We start from the raw sequence: 20,792 nt of genomic DNA, 5'->3' as shown, positions 1-20,792 counted from the left end.
TTGAGAGAATATTCTCAAGAATTTTCTCTGTTCCCATCAAGAAGATGGGCATATTGAAGTTTGTAGAACACAATATTAAAGTTTGAAAGCAAGAAAATTAAACCAACAGGGCTGAATTGCACAACTTTTAAAGAAATGTGAGTGATACAGAATTTAACCAGTCAACTGTCCAATTAATTTCTCCGAGCGTTACTCGCAGTACCCACTTTTTTTTGAACATGCACGTTTTGTGCGCTTTTTCCCTTTTTTTGGAAGTTTGAAATATTTAAATATTTTTTTACAGCATATCTTTTTATAGCTCAAATGTGTCGAGACATAATTGACACCCCAAAAGTGGGGAGGGGCGGTCATAATGTCCTGTGACTAAAAGAAATGCTGTTGATGGATTTATGTGGAACCATAGTAGTTGAACCTTTGCTAAAAGAATGAGTAATAAAACAGATGTATCTTCGTAAGGGAATCGGAAAAAAAAAGCGATGGGGATGCAGCTTCGCAAAACATGACAAAGATAATAGTAATAATAATCTCAGACCTTGGAATATAATTATCTCATCACTAGATGGAGTTGACAAAGTAGAAGGATGGCTGTACAGAGATGGCAGCACATGCATGACAAATTATTTTGTCATATCTGTGAAAAAGACAGAAAAGTCTTCTAAAGTTTGTCGGCAAATGCCGTCGTAGGCAACACCATTACGTATATCAGTGACGGCAAATACAGTCATATGCACTTGACTGGTTAAGTGTATGTGCATTGAAGAAAACAACAGTTCTGTATCTTCTTAGAATGAAGGTGATTATATAAAAATAGCTTCCTTTATCAATCAACTTTGGTTTAATTTCTTTTGTTGTGAACTTATTTCTGAAAATTTATCTAATTTTAAAATAATTTAAGGCTTTAATCTAAAAAGTTTGTAAAATCTTTATAACCGAACTTTTAAAATCTCTCATCATGACCTGGAGAATATTCTGAGAACATTCTCGAACTAAAAGTTGTCATTGGGGGTGATTATACCAAAAATTGTTTTGCTGTAAATGTTTCAGGCAATGAAAACTAATTTATATTTCACAATACAAACAAAATTAGTAAAAAAAATTTAAATTTAAGAGAAAAATGAATATTCTCTATTATTCTCAAATTTTTACATCCAGGAGAATATTCTCAACTCACATCTTTATGTGAAAGGTTACATAAACTCAAATTTTCTGCAAAAATCTGAAGAGCAGGAGGAAGGATGAAAAATCTGGAGTTGGGTATCAATGGATTCTTTCAATGTTGAAATAGACAAATAAATGGAGTATGTCTTGAAAGACATACTCCATTAATTTGCCCATGTAGCGATTGTATTCAACTTGGTGTAAAATATCCCCTTATCGATAGGATTCCTGACTACACCCATTAGTTCCACATCTGCAAATTTCCTAAAAATCTCATCTATACCTTCCACAGAGTTTATTGATAAAAATTAAAAAAAGGTATAGGATCATGGGCACATTTATATGCCTCAACAAGATTGAATAAATAAATGAACAAACATCCTTGTGACTCATCTAACCTGAAAATTTTGTTTGCTGTGACCTACTGTGATCTATCCTGCAACCATGAATCTATTCGATTCAACAAGGTGCCCCCAATCTAATGGGACATATATGTATTGTAGCAAATATCCAAAGTCCAGGCAATTTACAAAGTGGCCAGACTCCAGTCGTAATTGCCCATGGCAATAGACTGGAGTTATGCTCAGTTTGAATGAAAAGACATAAAGAAAACGAAAGACGTCATAACATCTGAATATAGCAGACTTTAGTGTATATAATACATGAGACAAATTGTTCATCCACCTCAATATTTTGAGTATGTTTATGCAAGTTCCTGACAAGTTGAATTGAAGAAAAACCCACAATCAGAAATCAAAACAATTATAAATTGTGTCATTAGTCAAATAATATTAATTAGAACAAACAAATATTCCTTAGATGAAAAATGCAAGATAATAAAACAAAAGCTAAATATTCTATATAGTCATCATTAATGGCTTACTCATAAGATTTCCTGATAAACGCCTTGATAGTTGTAGAGTATCATCAAGAAATCTAGATGCTTCTTCCAACATTTTTGGAGTAAAAGTACTATCAGAGAGCCTATACTTGTTCTGTATCAAATTCTCCATCACAACTGAAAGTTTTCCCAGATGTTGTTGCAACTGTAAATAAAATGACAGTTGTTTCGAAATTGAAAAAAAAATAAAATAAAAATAAATACAAATTTTTTTTTCAGATCCCTTAATATTTTTGATATAAAATAAAACCTTGGATCAAAGAAAGTTACAGCAACTGCATATAAATTTTTCTCTTTCGACAAGAATATGATTGAGCATGATGATTATCAAGCTGCTTAATAAACATGCTGACGAGTTTTCTTTTTATCACAGGAAGAATTGTATTACTTTCACGCACACAACAATGAGTGAAAGACATCTTCCACTCATCTTTGGTTTCCATTCTCAAATTACAGTGATACAAATTTTTCGGCAAACAATTTCTTGCTCAATTTTCAGCCTCAGTTAGCAAATGTTTCAGTTGATATGAATACATACCGTATCATATGCAGCTACAGGGGATGGATGAAGGGGGGCGATGACCCCCTCCCTGTTCAGTATAAAAAATGCATTATTGGCACAGAAGAACGGAGGTGGACATCTATTACACTCCTGTGCAAAATTAAGAGAATTAGCACATTATGTCGAATTTATGAAAAATTAGTGGACAGATTTTAATAAAATTTAGTACGAATACACAGTTATAACAGAGAAAGAGATTTACTATACAAAAGACATAGGCCCATCCATATGGCGAATATCCTCACCTTCCAGATAATTATTGACCATGGGAGCCCAATGTGAACGCACGTTGTCATCCATGAACAGAAACCAAGGGCCAACTGTGTCTCTGAAAAGTCGAACAAGGGCTCTAAGATCTCCCCTATACCTCCTAGCAGTCAAGGGCCCTTTCCCAAACACGTGGATGGGTGTGCTGCCATCCAACATGATGCCTGCCCAGACCATAACACCACCACCATAGTGGTCTATTGCCCTGATGTGGGGGGGGGGATGGTATTGGGTACCAGATGAGTGTACGTCGAGAATCAGTATCCAGGCTCAATCTCAATTCATCTGTGAAGTGCATGGTGCTCCACTGAATCTGGTTCAAGTAGACGTTGTCTGCACCATGCTAAACGTGCTCTCTTGTGTGCTGCAGTTAGCGGGGCGCAAACAGCGATTCTTCTGGCATAAAACCCTCTCTCCTGAAGCCTTCAAGCAACAGTAAACATTGAAACTCGAATTCCAGTAGCAGCATGCAGCTCACATGAGAGTTGTAATGCTATAGCAGTCCTGTGGCACCACGCTGAAAGTGCCAAATAACGATTCTCATTGGTCGTCGTACCTCTTCAACGACATTGTCCAGGTTTTCTCAACATGAATCCAGTGTTCTGAAACTGTTTCCACAAATTGCAGATGACACTAAGTGTAACATCGAGCTCTGTAGCCATCTGCACTTGTGATTGCCCTGCCTCCAATCAACCAATGATTTTCCATCCCATTCCATCATCCATACGTTTGTGGCTACTCATTTTACTTGATAGCTTATAAAATTTACTGAACTCTTGCGAGAAACACAGTAAATGTCACCAAGGAGTACCAGCACATGAATTGTGGAAAATGCCTTGTGCCCTTATCATCCTCTCCGTGGCCACAGGTCCACCCACGCGTAAGGGTATACTTATGTATTCGACACTGAATATTTGCATACTTCTTCGATGGCATTAATAATTTTGTTCAGTACTTTTTGTGAAGATAGACACAATGTGCAAATTCTCTTAGTTTTGCACACGAGTATATATATAATTAATTCGGCTCAAGTCACAATAATTCTGATGGCAATTCAGCTCACTGACTTATGTTAGCATGTGCATAATAAGCAGATACAGGCTCCTTGAACAAGGGAGGAGGGGGGGGGGAATAAATCACTGACAGTTAAAAGGAAAGGGGGGGGGCAGGGTTGTTTGGTTTAAACCATGGTTTAAACCTTGGTTTTAACCAAGTGGTTTTTTTCAAAAAATCAAATAAAAGTTGCCTAAATATAATTTTTTTCCTTGAAAAATATCATATTGATTCCTTATTAGCCAAAATGCTTCATTTTTACCACATTTTATATCCTTGGGGTACATTCTGATGGTATATCTTTAAATGACATAAGATTTTATAAGCGGTTTTTTTCAAAAAGTCTCATAAAAGTGGCCAGAATATATATATATTTTTCATATGAAGTATCTTAGTTATTTAAAGTTATATACAAAAGCCAAAATTTCTCATTCTTACAACATTTTCTAACCTTTGGCTACATTCTGATGATCTATCTTCAGCAAATTCATGAATAAGGATTGCATCACACATCTAAATGTAGTGGTGTATTATCTCACAGGGTTTCTTTTTCCCTTCACAAAGAAACAGCAACAGTAGTGACACCATCATGCTAGGGGAAGGTGGTCCTATAATCCAATAAAGACACCAGCTGTCCTTAAAGGACAAAGACCAGTGTACTAGTAGTTACATTACCTAACATACATTTTCATTTTCTTTCCCATAAGAAGTAGCACATCTCCTACTGTATATCTCCCAGTCTTAATATTCAATAGTTGTTTTTTTTTATACTTTCACACTTAAGCCCAGTTAATCAAGGTTCTACTGTATAGTACATAGTAACAGATTTATGAAACATAATCAGCTAAACATAATCAGCTTAGCGGAAGTTTTCAAAGACCGGTTGGAATCAGTAGGGGTGGTAAGTCAATGGGAAGAATTTAGTACGAAGCTGTCCTCTGTTTTGCACGACGTCATACCCTTTGTTCGAAAAAAGCGTGTTTGTACATCACACCCTCTATGGTTCACGGATAGCGTGCGGAACCTTTATCTTGAAAAGAAAAGAGCATTCAGAGAGTATAAAAGTGGACGAGGTGACCTATCATTGTTTACTGATAAAAGAAGACTGTTGAAGAAAGCGATAAGGGATAGTAAAAAGCAAGTTGAATCTAGGTTGGCAGATAACATTGGCTCTGACCCAAAATCATTTTTTCGATACGTCAATAATGGATGTAAGGGGACAGTTGGCCCCCTCTCGATAGGAGGCTCAAAAGTAGAGAGCAATGTAGGCATGTGTAGTGCTTTCAATGACTTTTTCGCGTCGGTTTTTAATGGATATAATGATATTCGATATACGGGTGTTGCATGGGGTAATAAAACGCTCAACGATATTCAAGTGGAAGACGTGGAGGTCCTAAATCTTCTAAGAAATGTATGTGCAAGCAAAGCACCAGGACCAGATGATATCTATCCCAGGGTTCTCAGGGAAGGTGCTAATGAATTGTTGGGGCCAGTCGCACAGATATACAGGAGTAGTGTTGCTGAGGGTATCGTCCCGAGAGATTGGAAACTGGCTAACGTTGTTCCGATATTTAAGAAGGGTAGTAGAGAAGTGGTGTCTAATTATCGTCCAGTGAGTTTGACGAGCTCCCTCTCGAAAATTTTGGAAATTATCATCAAAAGGCAGTTTGTGAAGTGGATAGGCGAGAATAATGTATTGTCGGATAATCAGCATGGGTTCAGGAAGGGGAAGTCATGTGTAACTAACCTCCTTTGCTTCTATGATTACGTGACTAAGGCTTTGGGTAAGAGCAAAAATGTCGACGTTGTTTACCTTGATTTCCAGAAGGCATTCGATCGGGTCCAACATGGCAAACTCTTGAAGCGTTTACACGAGATTGGAATAGGGGGCAACTTGCTGAATTGGATAGAATCGTGGTTAAGAGATAGGTCGCAACGAGTTATGGTGAACGGGGAATTCTCTGGTTGGACAGACGTCACAAGTGGAGTTCCTCAGGGAAGTGTCCTTGGCCCCATACTTTTTTCACTTTTTATCGATAAACTCGATCAGGGTATCGATGGAATTACTAGCAAATTCGCAGATGATGTGAAGCTAATGGGGGTAATCGGGAATGAAAGCGATAGGGAGTTGCTCCAGACCAACTTAAACAAGATTGCAGCATGGGCAAATGAATGGAGCATGACGTTTAGCGTAGATAAGTGCATGGTCGCTCATTTTGGTTCGAACAACCCACGGTTCTCTTACGAGTTGAATGGTGTCACTATCCCGGATGCAACTAGAGTCACCGATTTGGGAATTCTCATTGACGAGCGACTTAAGTTTTCTGAACATTGTTCAGCGGTTGTCAAAAAATCGAATAGAATGCTTGGTCTCATTTTCAAAAAGGTCTCTTCGCGTTCTCCTAAAGTCATTCTTCCTCTTTTTCGAGGCTTAGTTCGTCCTGGACTGGAGTATGCTGTAAGGTTTTGGAGACCATACCTACAGAGGGACATAGACTTGGTTGAAGGGGTGCAGAGAAGAGCTACGCGTGTCCTTATTGGCACACAGGGCTTGAGTTATGAAGAAAGACTTCATTTTTTGAATATGTTTACATTGGATGAACGCAGGTGTCGAGGAGATATGATCGAAGTGTTCAAAATTTTCAATGGGATGGATAGGATGGACCATGAACTTTTAGTACACCGCCAATCGACTGCTTTTACAAGGGGACACCAGTATCGATTGGTGAGGGACAATGCAAGGTTATGGTGTCGCAGGGAATTTTTCTCCAATAGGGTTGTTAATAAATGGAATAGCTTACCCCCGGAGGTAGTAAATTGTAACACAATTGACACGTTTAAAAAGAAATACGATAAACATGTTGGGGTAAATCGAGAAGCTATCCATTCTTAGAATAAGACAACCATAAGTATTCTTTATGGGCATTGTATAATATTTTTTCATGTGTATATAGTGTTTGTAATTTGTGTTAATTGCATTTTTAATTGGGTTGCTGTATTTTTGAAACATATGACAACCATATTTTTATGGGCATCTTTTTATCAGCCACCTCGTTGGGCATTTTGCCTGTTGTGGCGTTGTATTTGTATTTGTATTTGTATTTGTATATACAGGGTGATTATAATTTTAAGTTTTGATTCCAAAGCTATACAATAAGTACTGGTCAGAATGACTTGAAAATTTGCATGGATACTCCTGAAGCAATGGAAGTTTCTTTTGCAAAAGGAAAAAAGTGCAAGTAGTGCAAAATGTGCAAGTAGATGATGCTGTACTTGGCCAGTAGTAAAATGTATTTTGTGCAACCACATCATTTCAGCTCTTCCACAGCATCAGTGTGTGGATAGAACTTCTATCAAGATGCACATTGTAATACCAGCAAAGTAGCTGCTGAAGACTAATTTTGACAGGATGCACCTTAACCCTTGCAACTTCTGGCTGTGGGTGTAGCTCAAAATGTTATAAACAGTGGTCAGATTGCTAACTTTGGTGTATTGCAATCTCCAGCACATTCCCTATATGTTAGAAGTTCCTCATTCCTCAGGAATATGAACGGGGGGGGGGGGGGGGGCGTTTGGTTTAATAAAGCTGAATTGCAAGCACATCCACATCATGACCATGGCATACTCCGATTCTGTTGTTGAACAACAATTTTTGTGCTTTCAACCTCAGGTTGGATAACATATTTAACATTTCTTAAGTAAGTTGTAGTTATTTGTTCAATTACTTTGTTTTTTGTGATGTTTCCATGAATTATGAAATCATGCAATGCTATAATTAAGGTATCATTTTGTCATGACTGGCTATCATTTCCATTCTGTGAGCAAATTTCCCACTTGTTGGATGATGTCATTAATTTTTTAAGTATTTTTTTCCCCTTTACCAAATAAAATTGAATTTTTTCAGGAATATTCATGTCAATTTTCAAGTCATTTTGACAATCGTTCTTTTTTACAGCGTTTTGGAATCAGAACCTTAGTTATAATCACCCTGCATATCGTATTCTCTGTATATCGTATCATTGCTAATTAATCTGCATTATTTATGCTTCATTAAATACATTATATTCACCTAATTTTTATTAGTTTTTGCAAAATAGCTTCCTAATTAAGCATACTGAAAGTAACTAGAGAAAACCTTTATATACTATATGATTAATAATAACATCGAAAGAATTTTCAAACACACAGTAATCCATTGAGTCAAGCAAAAATAATTAAATTGCAAAAGTTGGTTTTTGTTAAAATGTAAGAAATATTTTTTGATTAATTAGTATGGGAATAGTGTTAATTACATTAATAACCATTTTATTTTAGTTAATTATTAGAAGTTTGAATGATTTTTCAGAAATTTCATTGTTTTTAATGTTAATACTATTTAAAACAAAAAACCGGTTTAAACCAAAAAAACCTGGTTTAAACCAAAAAAACCGGTTTTTTTACCAACCCTGGGGGGGGGGGGGGGGGGGAGATATGCTTTATTATACGCGCCCTCACAGTAATTTACCCACCTCTCCCTTGTTCAAGGAGCCTGTATCTGCTTATGATGCATGTGCTAACACAACAGTCACAATGAGCTGAATTTTGTCATCAGAATTACTGTCACTTGAGACGGATTAATTTATGTCCACCTTGGAATCACTTTCTAGAAATACCTCTCTTTCAAAAAAATAATCTTTCATTTTATGCGGATAGCTCAACTCTTTTCCCGGCCATACTGTGGCCACAGACGACTTTACAATCAATCAGCTAAAATGGCTAGAGACAGTGGAGATGGGGGGGAGATGAGTATATAAGAGATTGTGAAGAGACATGATTGACATCTTTTGTCAGAGGAGGGAACAAGGACAGGCCTAGACACTACAATTGGATTTCAAAAAAAGCTCCACTTAAACTTCACGATAAAGCTTACAGTTGTTTATAATAATACAATATAAAAACTAAATGGTAAGAAAGAATGGGAGTGAGGTGAGCAGTAAAAGTTTCAAAGAGTCCATTTCAGAAAACAAGAATTGGCAAAAAGCTCTAGACTTGATTGGTTTCAATGCATACAGTACAACTCTTTGGTACCAAACTTTACCATTTGGTCATTCTAGAACAGTGTTCCCGAAGTCCAAAGTGGCCAATATTACCTCCAGGTGTGGGATGGTCCAGGGGGACAGTAGAAGCTAGGTAACCATAAAATTCTGTGGTTGACTTTGGTGGGAGAGGGGGGCGATGAGAGAGAAAACTTACTGAAAAGAGGGGTGATAGAACAAAAAGTTTGGGAAACTGTTCTAAAAGCTCATATATAGACTGCATAGTCCAGTTTTTCTCAAGGTGAGCTGTTCATATTGATGCGTGCCTATTCAATGCTATGAAGTGGTTCCTTTTGAGACATTCATTTATTCATTCATTCAAACCAAGCACAACTCTTAGTCCTGTCACAGGCAATTTACTACCAAATGAGTTGTCCTGGAAGTGTTAGTGTGGATAGCTAACAGTCTGAGTACGTATCTAGCGTTGTGTCTGATTTCTCAGTGTTATGCTACATTTCAAATTGTGAGTGAAATGCATGATTGAATTAGTCCATCTTCAATGATAATGGGCATAAATTATTTCCTTTGTAACGATTTGCCAAGAATGAGCCTGGTCTTAAACAAAGCCAAGGGAGCAATGGGTGGCAAAAGGGTGAGAACCACTGGCATAGGTAGATACAGGGAGAAGAGGCACAGGAAGTGATGTTCCGACCCGCTAAAAAATGTATTAGTGGCATACGTGGACTATAGCCTCTCTCTAGAAGAATAAAAAAAATCAATGTTCTTGCACTAATTTAACACATCTTTTTATTTCATTACTTAAATTTTGTAATCATTTACTCTGTGGAGTTGTGTTCCATAATAAATACCCAAAATTTCAGAAATAGAAAAAGATGCATCAAATTTGATTGCATCCTACGGAACACTTTTACATGGTAAGGACCCATAGTCATTAAACATTTTGGTGTGCTTTCATGGATCTGTCCTGGATGGACATAGCTCCCTTGGGAGACCATACCCTTGTATTCAATTTGTGCGTAGTTTGTGTGTTGTGTTGTTTATTATGTCATTGTATGTATTTTATTTATACAAATAAAAGCCTTTTTCTTTCTCTCTCTCTCTCTCAAAAAAGTTTTCTAACCACCTTTATTCATTTTAAGAGTGAAAGTCTGACAATGATAACGAAAACAGTAATCAGTTCAGCAGCACTTGAATCTAATCAAAAATGAATCCATAATTTTGCTGTTTTGAAAAGTTGAACAAAAGTTGAAAATACTGGGAGGGGAAGGGGATGAACTATTTAAAAAAAAAAACACAATATTCAAAACAGTCATTTTAACTTACCATTTTGACCTGTGCAGTGATTAGGGATTTTTGAGAAACAACATCCTGCATTTGATTTTGCAAGTTATCTATTTCATCTCTCAAAACTTTAGCATCCTTCTCCTTTTGTTCTAACTTCATAAGAAGCACCAAGATTTCTTCTTTTAAGGTTTCAACACAGTCTGCTTGACCCAGCCTTGTTATCATATTATTCCAAGCTTCATCATCCATTATATTGGCACAAATGTAAGTTTGAGTCGATGAGTTGGCAAGTTCCAATTGAGGTTTCAACTGCAGTATAAAGTAGATATAGAAAGATGAAGGCTTAATGTGTTAAAATTATATCTGTTAAGTATAGGTTACATATGAGCAATAAAAGTACGCATGAATGTGTAATGCTTTATACGTCAAAACTTCGCAACATTGATACTCGATATAATGATAAATCCCCTTAAAACAATATTTTTAAAGAAAGATTTAGCAACTGCTATAACAATATTATATTTTGTTCAAAACCACCTTCAATATGTTTTGAAATTCTTACTCTGTTTTTGTTCTTTTGAGGAGTGTTTACTCCTCAGAGCCATCCTACGCACCCAGTATGTATGAAATCATATGCCACAGTCATACGTGCCGGTTCATAACAGTGGCCCCAACTGCATATCTTAATTTATTAATCCATCACATTATTTCCCGATCTCTACATGTTTGGTATCATTCGAAAGAAGAATAATGTGGCTTTGCAAAATCATAACTATATTATTTTCATATATCATATTTTACTGTGACTGATGAACGTTTGCTACTTGATACATGGGAATCCGAGATATTATTGTAAAGAAAAGTTTTTAGCTGCAACATACGTCTTTGACTGGCAATGAACACAGTGGTTTTGAAACAAACTATTCGTAACAATGACTACAAAACTAAGACATGCATTAATCAAGAAAACCTTTTCATGAACTAGAAATTTCAAACTTATCAGTCCCCGAAAGTCAATCAGGATAACTTCTTTCTTGATGAAGACCAAGTCATTGTCCCAAAGACCAATCTTAAGTCAAAACAGCATGGGCAATTGAACACAGCATGGAAATGAACATCAGCAGATTTATATACGAAGGATTGATGATCTGCTTAGACGTATATCTCATTTCTGCCCTGCCGCATTCAATCCTTAATTGCACCCTCTCTCGGTGCCAATCCTTGCACGACTGACAAAGTTTCTTTCAGTAGGGAGGGGGTCTTGTTTACCTGGCAAAAACAGTGTCTCTTTTTTTTGTTCACTGTGACCGGGACGACGACGACGACATGGCGCCTACACAAAAAGAAGCCCAAAGATGCATGGTGTGGGGTTGAAAATTGAAAAGCAATGATACTGAAATCGAAATTAAAAAAATTACACTATGAAGAACAAGTGTTAGAACCTAGAGAGGTAATTTGAGCCCCCCCACACCAGTAATTACTGAAAAAACCATTGCAATGCACCCTCCCTATATTTCGTACACGCTTGAGTCCAATATATATGGGAGAACCAATAACTTTTAGCCCCCCAATGTTTTCCAAGAAAACATTGGGGGGCTTTTATTTTCTTGGAAAACATTGGGAAAAAACAGTACATTATAAATGTCCATTCATAACAGATCCAGAGGGCTGATGCCAAAACATTTTTTGAGCCTCTTTATAACAAAATTTGACTGGGGGTGGGAGTAGAACATAGAATCAACTTGTTGTTAACAAGTGAACTATAATATTGATTTAAAAAAAAGGAAATAAAAGATGAATGATAATTTTGCAAAGGTTCGGGAGCCTCTCGACCAAGAACCTTGACTCCTCAAGAACTTCAGAAGATTATGGTGATTTCGTAGTTGATTTTTTATTGTATATTATGATCCACCCGTTGTTGAGTATTAATTATGCGGGAAAAAAATTCCACCACACCCATCCGAGTACACTTCGATATCTCTGAGTTGTGAAGCAGGGTGTGTCTGGTCTTTAAAGTCCAAGGAGCCATAGACATAAACATGTATCCGGCCCACAGGCCCAAGCTCCTCCAATAATTTTGAAGGATTAGCTTCCCCCTCCTCCCAAAAAAATATTTGTGTGGATTTCCCATATTTAGCATGGGAAAACAATTTTCATGATTAAAATCATTGCCCACCAAAAAAAAGTCTAGTAAAAAAAAATCTCAATTTTATTTTAATACTTTTTTAAAATAGCAATAGACTTGTCCTTGGCTTTTTTTTTTGTAACAATTTATAGTATTTTTCTCACGATCAACAACAACACTCGATCTCCAATTATCATTCTCCCTCGTTGCCAATCGTAACTGCCCCAGACGCATGCATCTCTGGATGGCATCTGGAGACGATATGGGGTGAAGGTGCTTTGGTCCTTTCTTGTTCCCGCTGTAGGAAAACTCAGAAGTATCTCTTCTGCTTTTGTTTGAACGTGACCCTTGGGGAAGAAGGTTTTCAGACGATGCAGAAAGAAAAGGTTGAAAAATAGACGATAATGATTGAAACCGAAACAAGTTCACTCTGAGAGCCATATTTTACTTAGAGTTCGGAGCCCGGGCCAAAACTTTTTTGACAAAATGCTAATAACACTTAGACAAATGAACAATAGCTAAATGAAATGCAGTGAAACCTTGATGTAACGATTGCGGACCAAGAAAAAAATATTGTTGTAGAGGGATTATTGTTATACTCGGGAGGCAACACTATCATAACATGCCCTGAAATTTCTGTTCCTGTTGGCATTTTTTCTGAATCTGTGTTGTTAGTACATACCAAAAAAAAAATTAATAAATAAGCGCTTTTGAGTATTTATTCATCGCAAAAATAATTTAATTGATTAATAAAATTCATTTGGATGCATTGCCCCTATAAAGAGCTTAATCGTAATATGCCATGACATGACCCTCACATCCTGTAGCTGGGATCTTTGGCAGGCCCCTAGCCAGACTGATTCTCATTGGCCCCTACATAATAAATTTACAGCGTGAGAAATAAAAAAAAATGCCAAGAGTCATCATCCCAGACTGGAGCCATGTCAGCCCCAATAATGCGGGGGGGGGGGGGGGAAAGCCATGCAGAGGCACCCACATGAAGGAAACATGGAAGGGACTGAAAGTTGCCGGTCGTCCCAAATATACAGGACTCAAGCGAGGAGAGACAGGGTGCCATGGCCCCCCCCCCACATCTTGGTGCAGGGCCCCTAGGCTGCAGTATTTATCAGGCCCTCCAGAACCAGATTTTTTTTAAGGGCCTTTCTATAGTGAATTTATAGCATGAAAAATCAAAAAATGATAATTGTCCTGGGCCCCAGGGATGGAGCCCTGTCAGCCTTATGTGGGACCATGTCATCCCATGTGGGAGCCATGGAGGGTGCATTGCATTGTTTTTTCAGAAATTATTTGGGGAGGGGAAGTTCCTTCACAAAATTTATTGGGAGGGGCCTCAAATGGCTCCATCAGCCTAGGGAATAGGGAAAATATATTTCAAAGAAATTAAATTTTATCTGAATATCAGTATTTCATCAGTTATTGCAGAAAAATAACGTGCGGAGTGTAAAACGCTACGATGTTTCCACAAAAACTTTTGGCCCTGGGCAGCAGTTTTGAAAGGATGACAAATTTTAGGGGAAACAAAAACTATCTTTCGAAGCCATCGATGCAAAACTACATTTGTTTCAGTTCCCCCCCCCCCAGAACTCGACAGCTGCAGCACCCAGAAAGTGCTTCAACAAACAGACTGGGAATCACAGCCCTATAAAAATACAGTACAATGTACTTTACATTTAATATAATTTATCTGCAAAGTATCTCTCAGGAATGGGGCCACCACGTCATCGAACAAGGATTCCGGATTGAGATGTTTTGTGGGTATCAGGGCAGGATTTCCCAATACCCCATCTGTTGTGAATTTATATGGTAAAAAACTGGAAAACAATTCCTCCCGAGACTTCAGCCAGGAGCTCTGTGAGACCTTCCTTCATGGACATATCAGTGAATGTCATGAACATATCATGGGAATCATTCATATACAGTAAGACCTTGGTATAACTTCAACCACTCTTAACGTCAACACACCTATAATGTCAGTTTCTTGAAGTTCTGCTAGCCTAACTGGCAAAACGTTTACTCATTAGTAAATCACCCTGTTAATAAAGTCATATTTATCGGTCCTCAGATGTGATGTTATACCGGGGTCTGACTGATGATGAAATGGTGTCAGACTCTGAAAAGTAGTTTGTTGCAAGAAATACAAATACAACAGCACAACAGGCAAAATGCCCAAAGAGGTGGCAGAGAAAAAGATGCCGATAAAAATATGGATGTCATATTTTCATAAAATATATAGCAACCCTATTAAAAATGCAATTAACAAAAATTATAATCAATATATACACATGATAAAATACTATACAAGGCCCATAAAGAATACTTATAGTTGTCTTATACTAAGTATGGATAGCTTTTCAATTTACCCCAACATGTTTATCGTATTTCTTTTTAAACGTGTCAATTGTGTTACAATTTACCACCTCCGGGGGTAAGCTATTCCATTTATTAACAACCCTATTAGAGAAAAATTCCCTGCGACACCATAACCTTGCATTGTCCCTCACCAATAGATACTGGTGTCCCCTTGTAAAAGCAGTCGATTGGCGGTACACTAAAAGTTCATGGTCCATCCTATCCATCCCATTGATAATTTTGAACACTTCGATCATATCTCCACGACACCTGCGTTCATCCAATGTAAACATATTCAAAAAATGAAGTCTCTCTTCATAACTCAAGCCCCGTGTGCCAATAAGGACACACGTAATAGCTCTTCTCTGCACCCCTTCAACCAAGTCTATGTCTCTCTGTAGGTATGGTCTCCAAAACCTTACAGCATACTCCAGTCCAGGGCGAACTAATCCTCGAAAAAGTGAAAGAATGACTTTAGGAAAACGTGAAGAGACCTTTTTGAAAATGAGACCAAGCATTCTATTCGCTTTTTGACCACCGCTGAACAATGTTCCGAAAACCTAAGCTGCTCGTCAATGAGAATTCCCAAACCGGTGACCCTAGTTGCATCCGGGAGAGTGACACCATTCAACTCGTAAGAGAACCGTGGGTTGTTCGAACCAAAATGAGTGACCATGCACTTATCAACGCTAAACGTCATGCTCCATTCATTTGCCCATGCTGCAATCCTGTTTAAGTTGGTCTGCAGCAACTCCCAATCGCTTTGATTCCCGATTACCCCCATTAGCTTCACATCATCTGCGAATTTGCTAGTAATCCCATTGATACCCTGATCGAGTTTATCGATAAAAAGTGAAAAAAGTATGGGGCCAAGGACACTTCCTTCAACTCCACTGACGTCTGTCCAACCAGAGAATTCGCCGTTCACCATAACTCGTTGCGACTTATTTTGTTAACCACGATTCTATCTAATTCAGCAAGTTGCCCCCAATTCCAATCTCGTGTAAACGCTTCAAGAGTTTGCCATGTTGGACCCGATCGAATGCCTTCTGAAAATCAAGGTAAACAATGTCTACATTTCTGCTCTTACCCAAAGCCTTAGTCACATGATCATAGAAGCAAAGGAGGTTAGTTACACATGACTTCTCCTTCTTGAACCTATGCTGATTATCTGACAATACATTAGCCTCAACAGAACAGGGGGCTCACAAAAATGACAACTGTTTGATATTTTTGGAATTTGACAGGTAGGTCCTAAAAAAATCACTTGGCCCGGGTGCTCACGATGCCCTTCAGATGGCCTTGAACACATGATCCTGTAAACACTGTTTTATTAGGGGGAATATTACAGATGAAAGGTCCGGACAAGCAAAGAAAGAAAAGTTCTTTTTTGTTCATCCAGTCTAAATAGATTATTTGTCCCACCCATACAATGTCTGCCCAATGTAGGGTGGCCAGGGCCCCCACAAGAGATGGGCGGGCAAGGCTCTAGCCCTAGGGTGATTTTCATTATTTTTGTTGTTTTTTCACGCTATAAATCCATCATAACGGGGCCCGTGCAAGTCTGGTCTGGGGGCCTAAAATATCTCAGCCTAGAGGCCCTATTCCAGAATTTGGGGGCCATGAGGATGGCTACATATTGGCATTATTCTTTTCTGTTGCTACTCACCCATCCATCCCTCCGGGGAAAAAAAAAAAAAAAATAAAACCTGAGAGAGAAGAAATGAAATATTGAATGCCACAGCTTCTTCAAAGCCTAGATTTTTTTCGGGAAGAGGGGGAGATCTCTGAGGAATCAAAAAAATCTGTGACCTTCACTCAAATTTCCGGGACTTCCGAGACCTTTTTTTTTGTTCCGTGATTTATTCGGGACTTCGTGACAGTAAACTTTCCCCGACTTCTTATCGAACGTAGGTCCTCGGCTGTACTTCTATGATTTCAGGACGAAATAACTGGATTCTAGACTCCCAAAAGAACAAAAAACAACACTTTCTTTAATTTATTATCCAACACCTTCAACGAAACCGTCCTGTCTCTTCGGTACAAACTTTCACCCTCATCTCTTTTTTTCGAATGTCTTAAATCGTTCTCTTTTCTTTCTCTTGCACCTCCTGTTTTCCCCCAGGCCTTCTTTCTACTCTTTTCTCCTGAACCTTACAGCGACTTTCCAGTGCTGGTAGACACCCTGTAAAATTATTATTAGTTGAATCCTGTTTTAACGAATACCGTTATAGCAAAAATCTTGATCTAACGAACACTTTTCTAATCCCCCAAATAAGTTTACGTAAGAGAAATGCAAATAACTTTTAATTCCTTTATAACAAAATTTTGTTACAATGAAGTGATTTCTCCACTCTTGGAGTTTGTTATAACGGGATTCAATTGTATTATATTATTCCCATAGTTGGCACAGTACTGAATTCAGTAGAAAAAGACATAGTACACACACATTTTTTAAAATGGTTGGTGTTTTGGCCAGTTCAAAAAAATTTAAAACACTGCTCTCATGTGATTCTGTTTTTGTTAACAATGAAAAAGTGAGATGGTTGAGAAAACTGGACTAAAAATTTTCAAGTGCGAAAAGGAGAATGTTTCCTTATTTCAGACAATGGCACTGATCATTCAGCCATAAAATGTTTTTTCCCCACGCATAATTATTTTCAATATCTGCACTTTTCATAGAAAATTTCACACCAAAAGCTGTTTTTGAATCGTAGATGATGGAATGTAGAATTGTTCAACTAAGTTTTAGTACATGTACAAGGTGTCTCGTCAATTTTGACAGATTTTGAAAAATTTGATCATTTATGTCACATCACGACTATTTTCTGCATATGAGAACTAATTAAATGATGGCTTCTGACTGCTGTTTGGATTTTTTCCATATATTTCCTCTGAGGGTTTGACACACTAACTCTTCAGTGGGAGGAATTCTCATGATAGCAATGTATTCTCGGGTTATCTTAATGTTATGTTGCACTGCCGTCTCAGGAAATATTCTAACATGGACAAATCGGGTATCAAACTCACAATACCTCCCGATCATGCTTTGGTACTGTAGTCTATCTTATCGACATGGTCTACCATGGCCATTAAAAATATAAAAATCACCAAACCGTACAATTTGCATCCTTTAGCCTTGTCGAAAAATCAAATTTCTCTGATGCAAAAAAAGGAAAAAAAAGTTAAACTTCTCGTCAATCGGTGGGGCTACATAGTTGTTTCCTGACAATGAGCTAATTTAATTCGTTTAAGACAATGAAATCAACAAATACCCCCAACAGACATGCCCAACAAGGTGGCTGAAAAAAGATGCCCATAAAAATATGGATGCCATATAACCAAAATAAAAAAAAATAAAAAACTACCTTATGAACCAATTCTTCCCAGATGTTAGTGAATGCAAATTGAATTATAGCTTTGTTGCATTACCTCTTTGAAAGATGTTGAAAACTTATGTCAGGGATTTTCAAACTGTGCGCCGCTCTGGTGTGCCACAACCCTTGTCATGGACACTGGTGTCAGAGAGCACACGCACACACAAACAAACTTTTTTTTTGGAGGGTGGATTATAATTTTCTCCTTTTGATTGTTAGCTTGCTTAGATGATTGTAGAAGTTGTGATGCATAGAACTGATTTGCGTTTAGTGTTTTTGTTAACCTTTCTTTCGTTTTTTTTTAGATGCAGCTCAATAGAATACATTGGAATTACAAAAATCTAATTTTTCTTCAGCTCAGTCAGCATACTCGCACTCTGCTCTAACAAAAGATTGCAATGTTGACACTGGTAGAAAGTGCATTTAATGAAATGCTTCATGTCAACAATGAATTGGCAGTAGAAGTATTACAGAAATTTTTAATTGTGGAGAATCAAGGAACGGCAAGGTCCAGTTACTGAAACTGGGATCAGGAGGATAATACAGAAATTTGAAGAAATCAGTAACTCATAAAATTATCCTCTTAGTGGCAAGCCATCACTGTCAACAGAGTTTACCAGGAGGTATTGATGCAAATAGATGCTGTCATAATACAGTCATCCAGTACCATATGCAGTGTTGACTCCCACAGATTTTTGGTTATGGTGGTACCTAAAATCTGTATGTCCAACTGCAAGCATAAACAGTTAACAAATGCAGGCAAAACAAGTGGTAGAAAACTAACAATCAGGCCTATTCTGATAGTACTGGGGAAAAAATGAAAGGATGAAGCAGACTGGTTATTTTCATGAACTGGTATTAACCAGACTGTTTCCTGTATTTTTTTTTAAAACTGAATTTCAACTCTGTTAAATAAATTAAAAACTGAATTCTACTTAAACTTACTTTTAAAGAAGCACCATGTGGGGTATGAGGTTCTGGTGGTTGAGGCAAAGTATCCGCAGTGATTTCAGCTACAATATCAATACAATCATTTTCATTTTTTTCTTTGGACTCTAAAGCACTTGTTTTGAGTGGGAAAGCTTCTGAATCTAATTCATTAAGGTACTGCAAAATATCGGTCTGATCAATAAGAACATATTCCATCTGTTTCCTTAAAGTTTGTTCTTGTGTCTACAAAAATTAAGAAAAAGAAAATATTGAGAAGGAATTAAAAAATAATAATCAAACATTAATTCATAAAAAACATTAAAAACTCAAACTTAATATAAAAAGAAGTTTAATTAAGAATAATTATAATAACAATAATGTTTGACTTTTTTACACCGTCATTTTCTGCAAATCCGTGCTAATTAGACTACTTTACTGCACACCAATTCCGGTCATTTATCGCCATACGGCAATTTCCAACCAGTGGGGTTGGGTGGAAAATGAAGGCTCCCTCCATCTGCGGTCACCCCAAGTTCGGTAGGTAAAGAACTTGCTTCTGACGTTCTACGCCCGGATTCAAACCCACAGACTTTGATGGTAATCTTCATAGTGGAAAACACGCATTTTACCACTGCGCCACTCGGGCACTAGAGCTAATTAGACTGGGACTCAAAGTTTACAGCCGATTTTAAATGATAGTGTTTTTTTTTTTTTCATTTTTTCCTTCCATGTCTCTCATCAAAAGGTTAGAGAGTTAACCACTCAATGTGAGAACTACCTGTAGCAATAATATGTTTTGGTATTTTTGAAAACTGTCTTATCGACCTGGACAACCACACCCCCTATAAAACTAGTCTCCATTATTCAAACATAATCATTAAAACACTTGGCACAAGTTTTTTTTTAAATAAACAGAAGTACTAAAAGATAACATTTGAAATGCTTGCTTATAAATATAAAAGTACATTATACAAAAAATAACACTAGAGTTAAAAAATATAAATAATCCTTCTAGCAATCAAATTTTGATAAATATTGCCAGAATATGTTTGATGGGATGACCATGATCATATTTAACACGATGATCTGTGTTAATTGTTCGACACGTTAGGTTCAGGTAGTAAATCTTGATAATGAATATTTCCATATCCATGTACCAGACTTCATATTATAAGCCACTCAAGGATTTAAATATAGAAACTTTTGAAACTGATGTCAAAAAGTTATCCTATCCCAATTTTAAAATGGTGTGCTACTGCATCTTAAAGTATTGCAGGATAGATCAAAGACGCAGCAAGATTTTTTTTAAAAAGAAAAAAAAATTAAACTGAATATCTCAATCATATATAAATACTGTATTCTATAGAAACTAGATGAAAACTATTGTGTTACTTTGAATTGCTGTATTTTCAAAGTGAAAATAATGGAAATATATTGCAGAATATATATAGAAGTATACCATCATTCATTGAAGAATCCAAAAAAATTAAGGATTCCTTAATCCCTTCAAAGTTCAATATGTTCAGAGTTTGAAGATAAAAAAAGGTCAACTTTTTATGAACAGGAATTTTTGTAAAAATAACAATTAACAAGCAATGCAAACACATTTGTTAAATTTCTCTGCCTAAGATACACCTGGGAATAGTTGAGCAAGCTCAACTAGGGATAAGCCAGAAAAGGTTAAGAAATTCCTGAGTAACCTCTTCGAACAGTTTAATAATAAACTTCA

At 37.0% G+C, this 20,792-nt stretch overlaps 1 protein-coding gene across 8 annotated transcripts in view; it reads right to left on the bottom strand.

Moving 5' to 3' along the window:
* Positions 1 to 20,792, bottom strand: part of LOC149087828 (uncharacterized) — a 337,458-nt gene that overhangs the window by 136,259 nt on the left and 180,407 nt on the right. For all 8 annotated transcript variants that reach the window (XM_089231745.1, XM_089231740.1, XM_089231739.1 and 5 more), the window contains exons 11-13: positions 19,079 to 19,306; positions 10,301 to 10,570; positions 2,042 to 2,204 (exon numbers count right to left, since the gene is read on the bottom strand). In XM_089231745.1, coding sequence (XP_089087871.1) covers positions 2,042 to 2,204; positions 10,301 to 10,570; positions 19,079 to 19,306 — 661 coding nt within the window. The remainder of the gene's footprint in view (positions 1 to 2,041; positions 2,205 to 10,300; positions 10,571 to 19,078; positions 19,307 to 20,792) is intronic.

This window comes from Pholcus phalangioides, unplaced genomic scaffold (assembly GCF_987345545.1).
Source record: "Pholcus phalangioides strain wild (caught in Gottingen) unplaced genomic scaffold, Ppha-v1.0 ptg000004l_1, whole genome shotgun sequence".
NCBI lineage: Eukaryota > Metazoa > Arthropoda > Arachnida > Araneae > Pholcidae > Pholcus > Pholcus phalangioides.
This window is presented reverse-complemented; position numbering and strand designations above follow the sequence as displayed.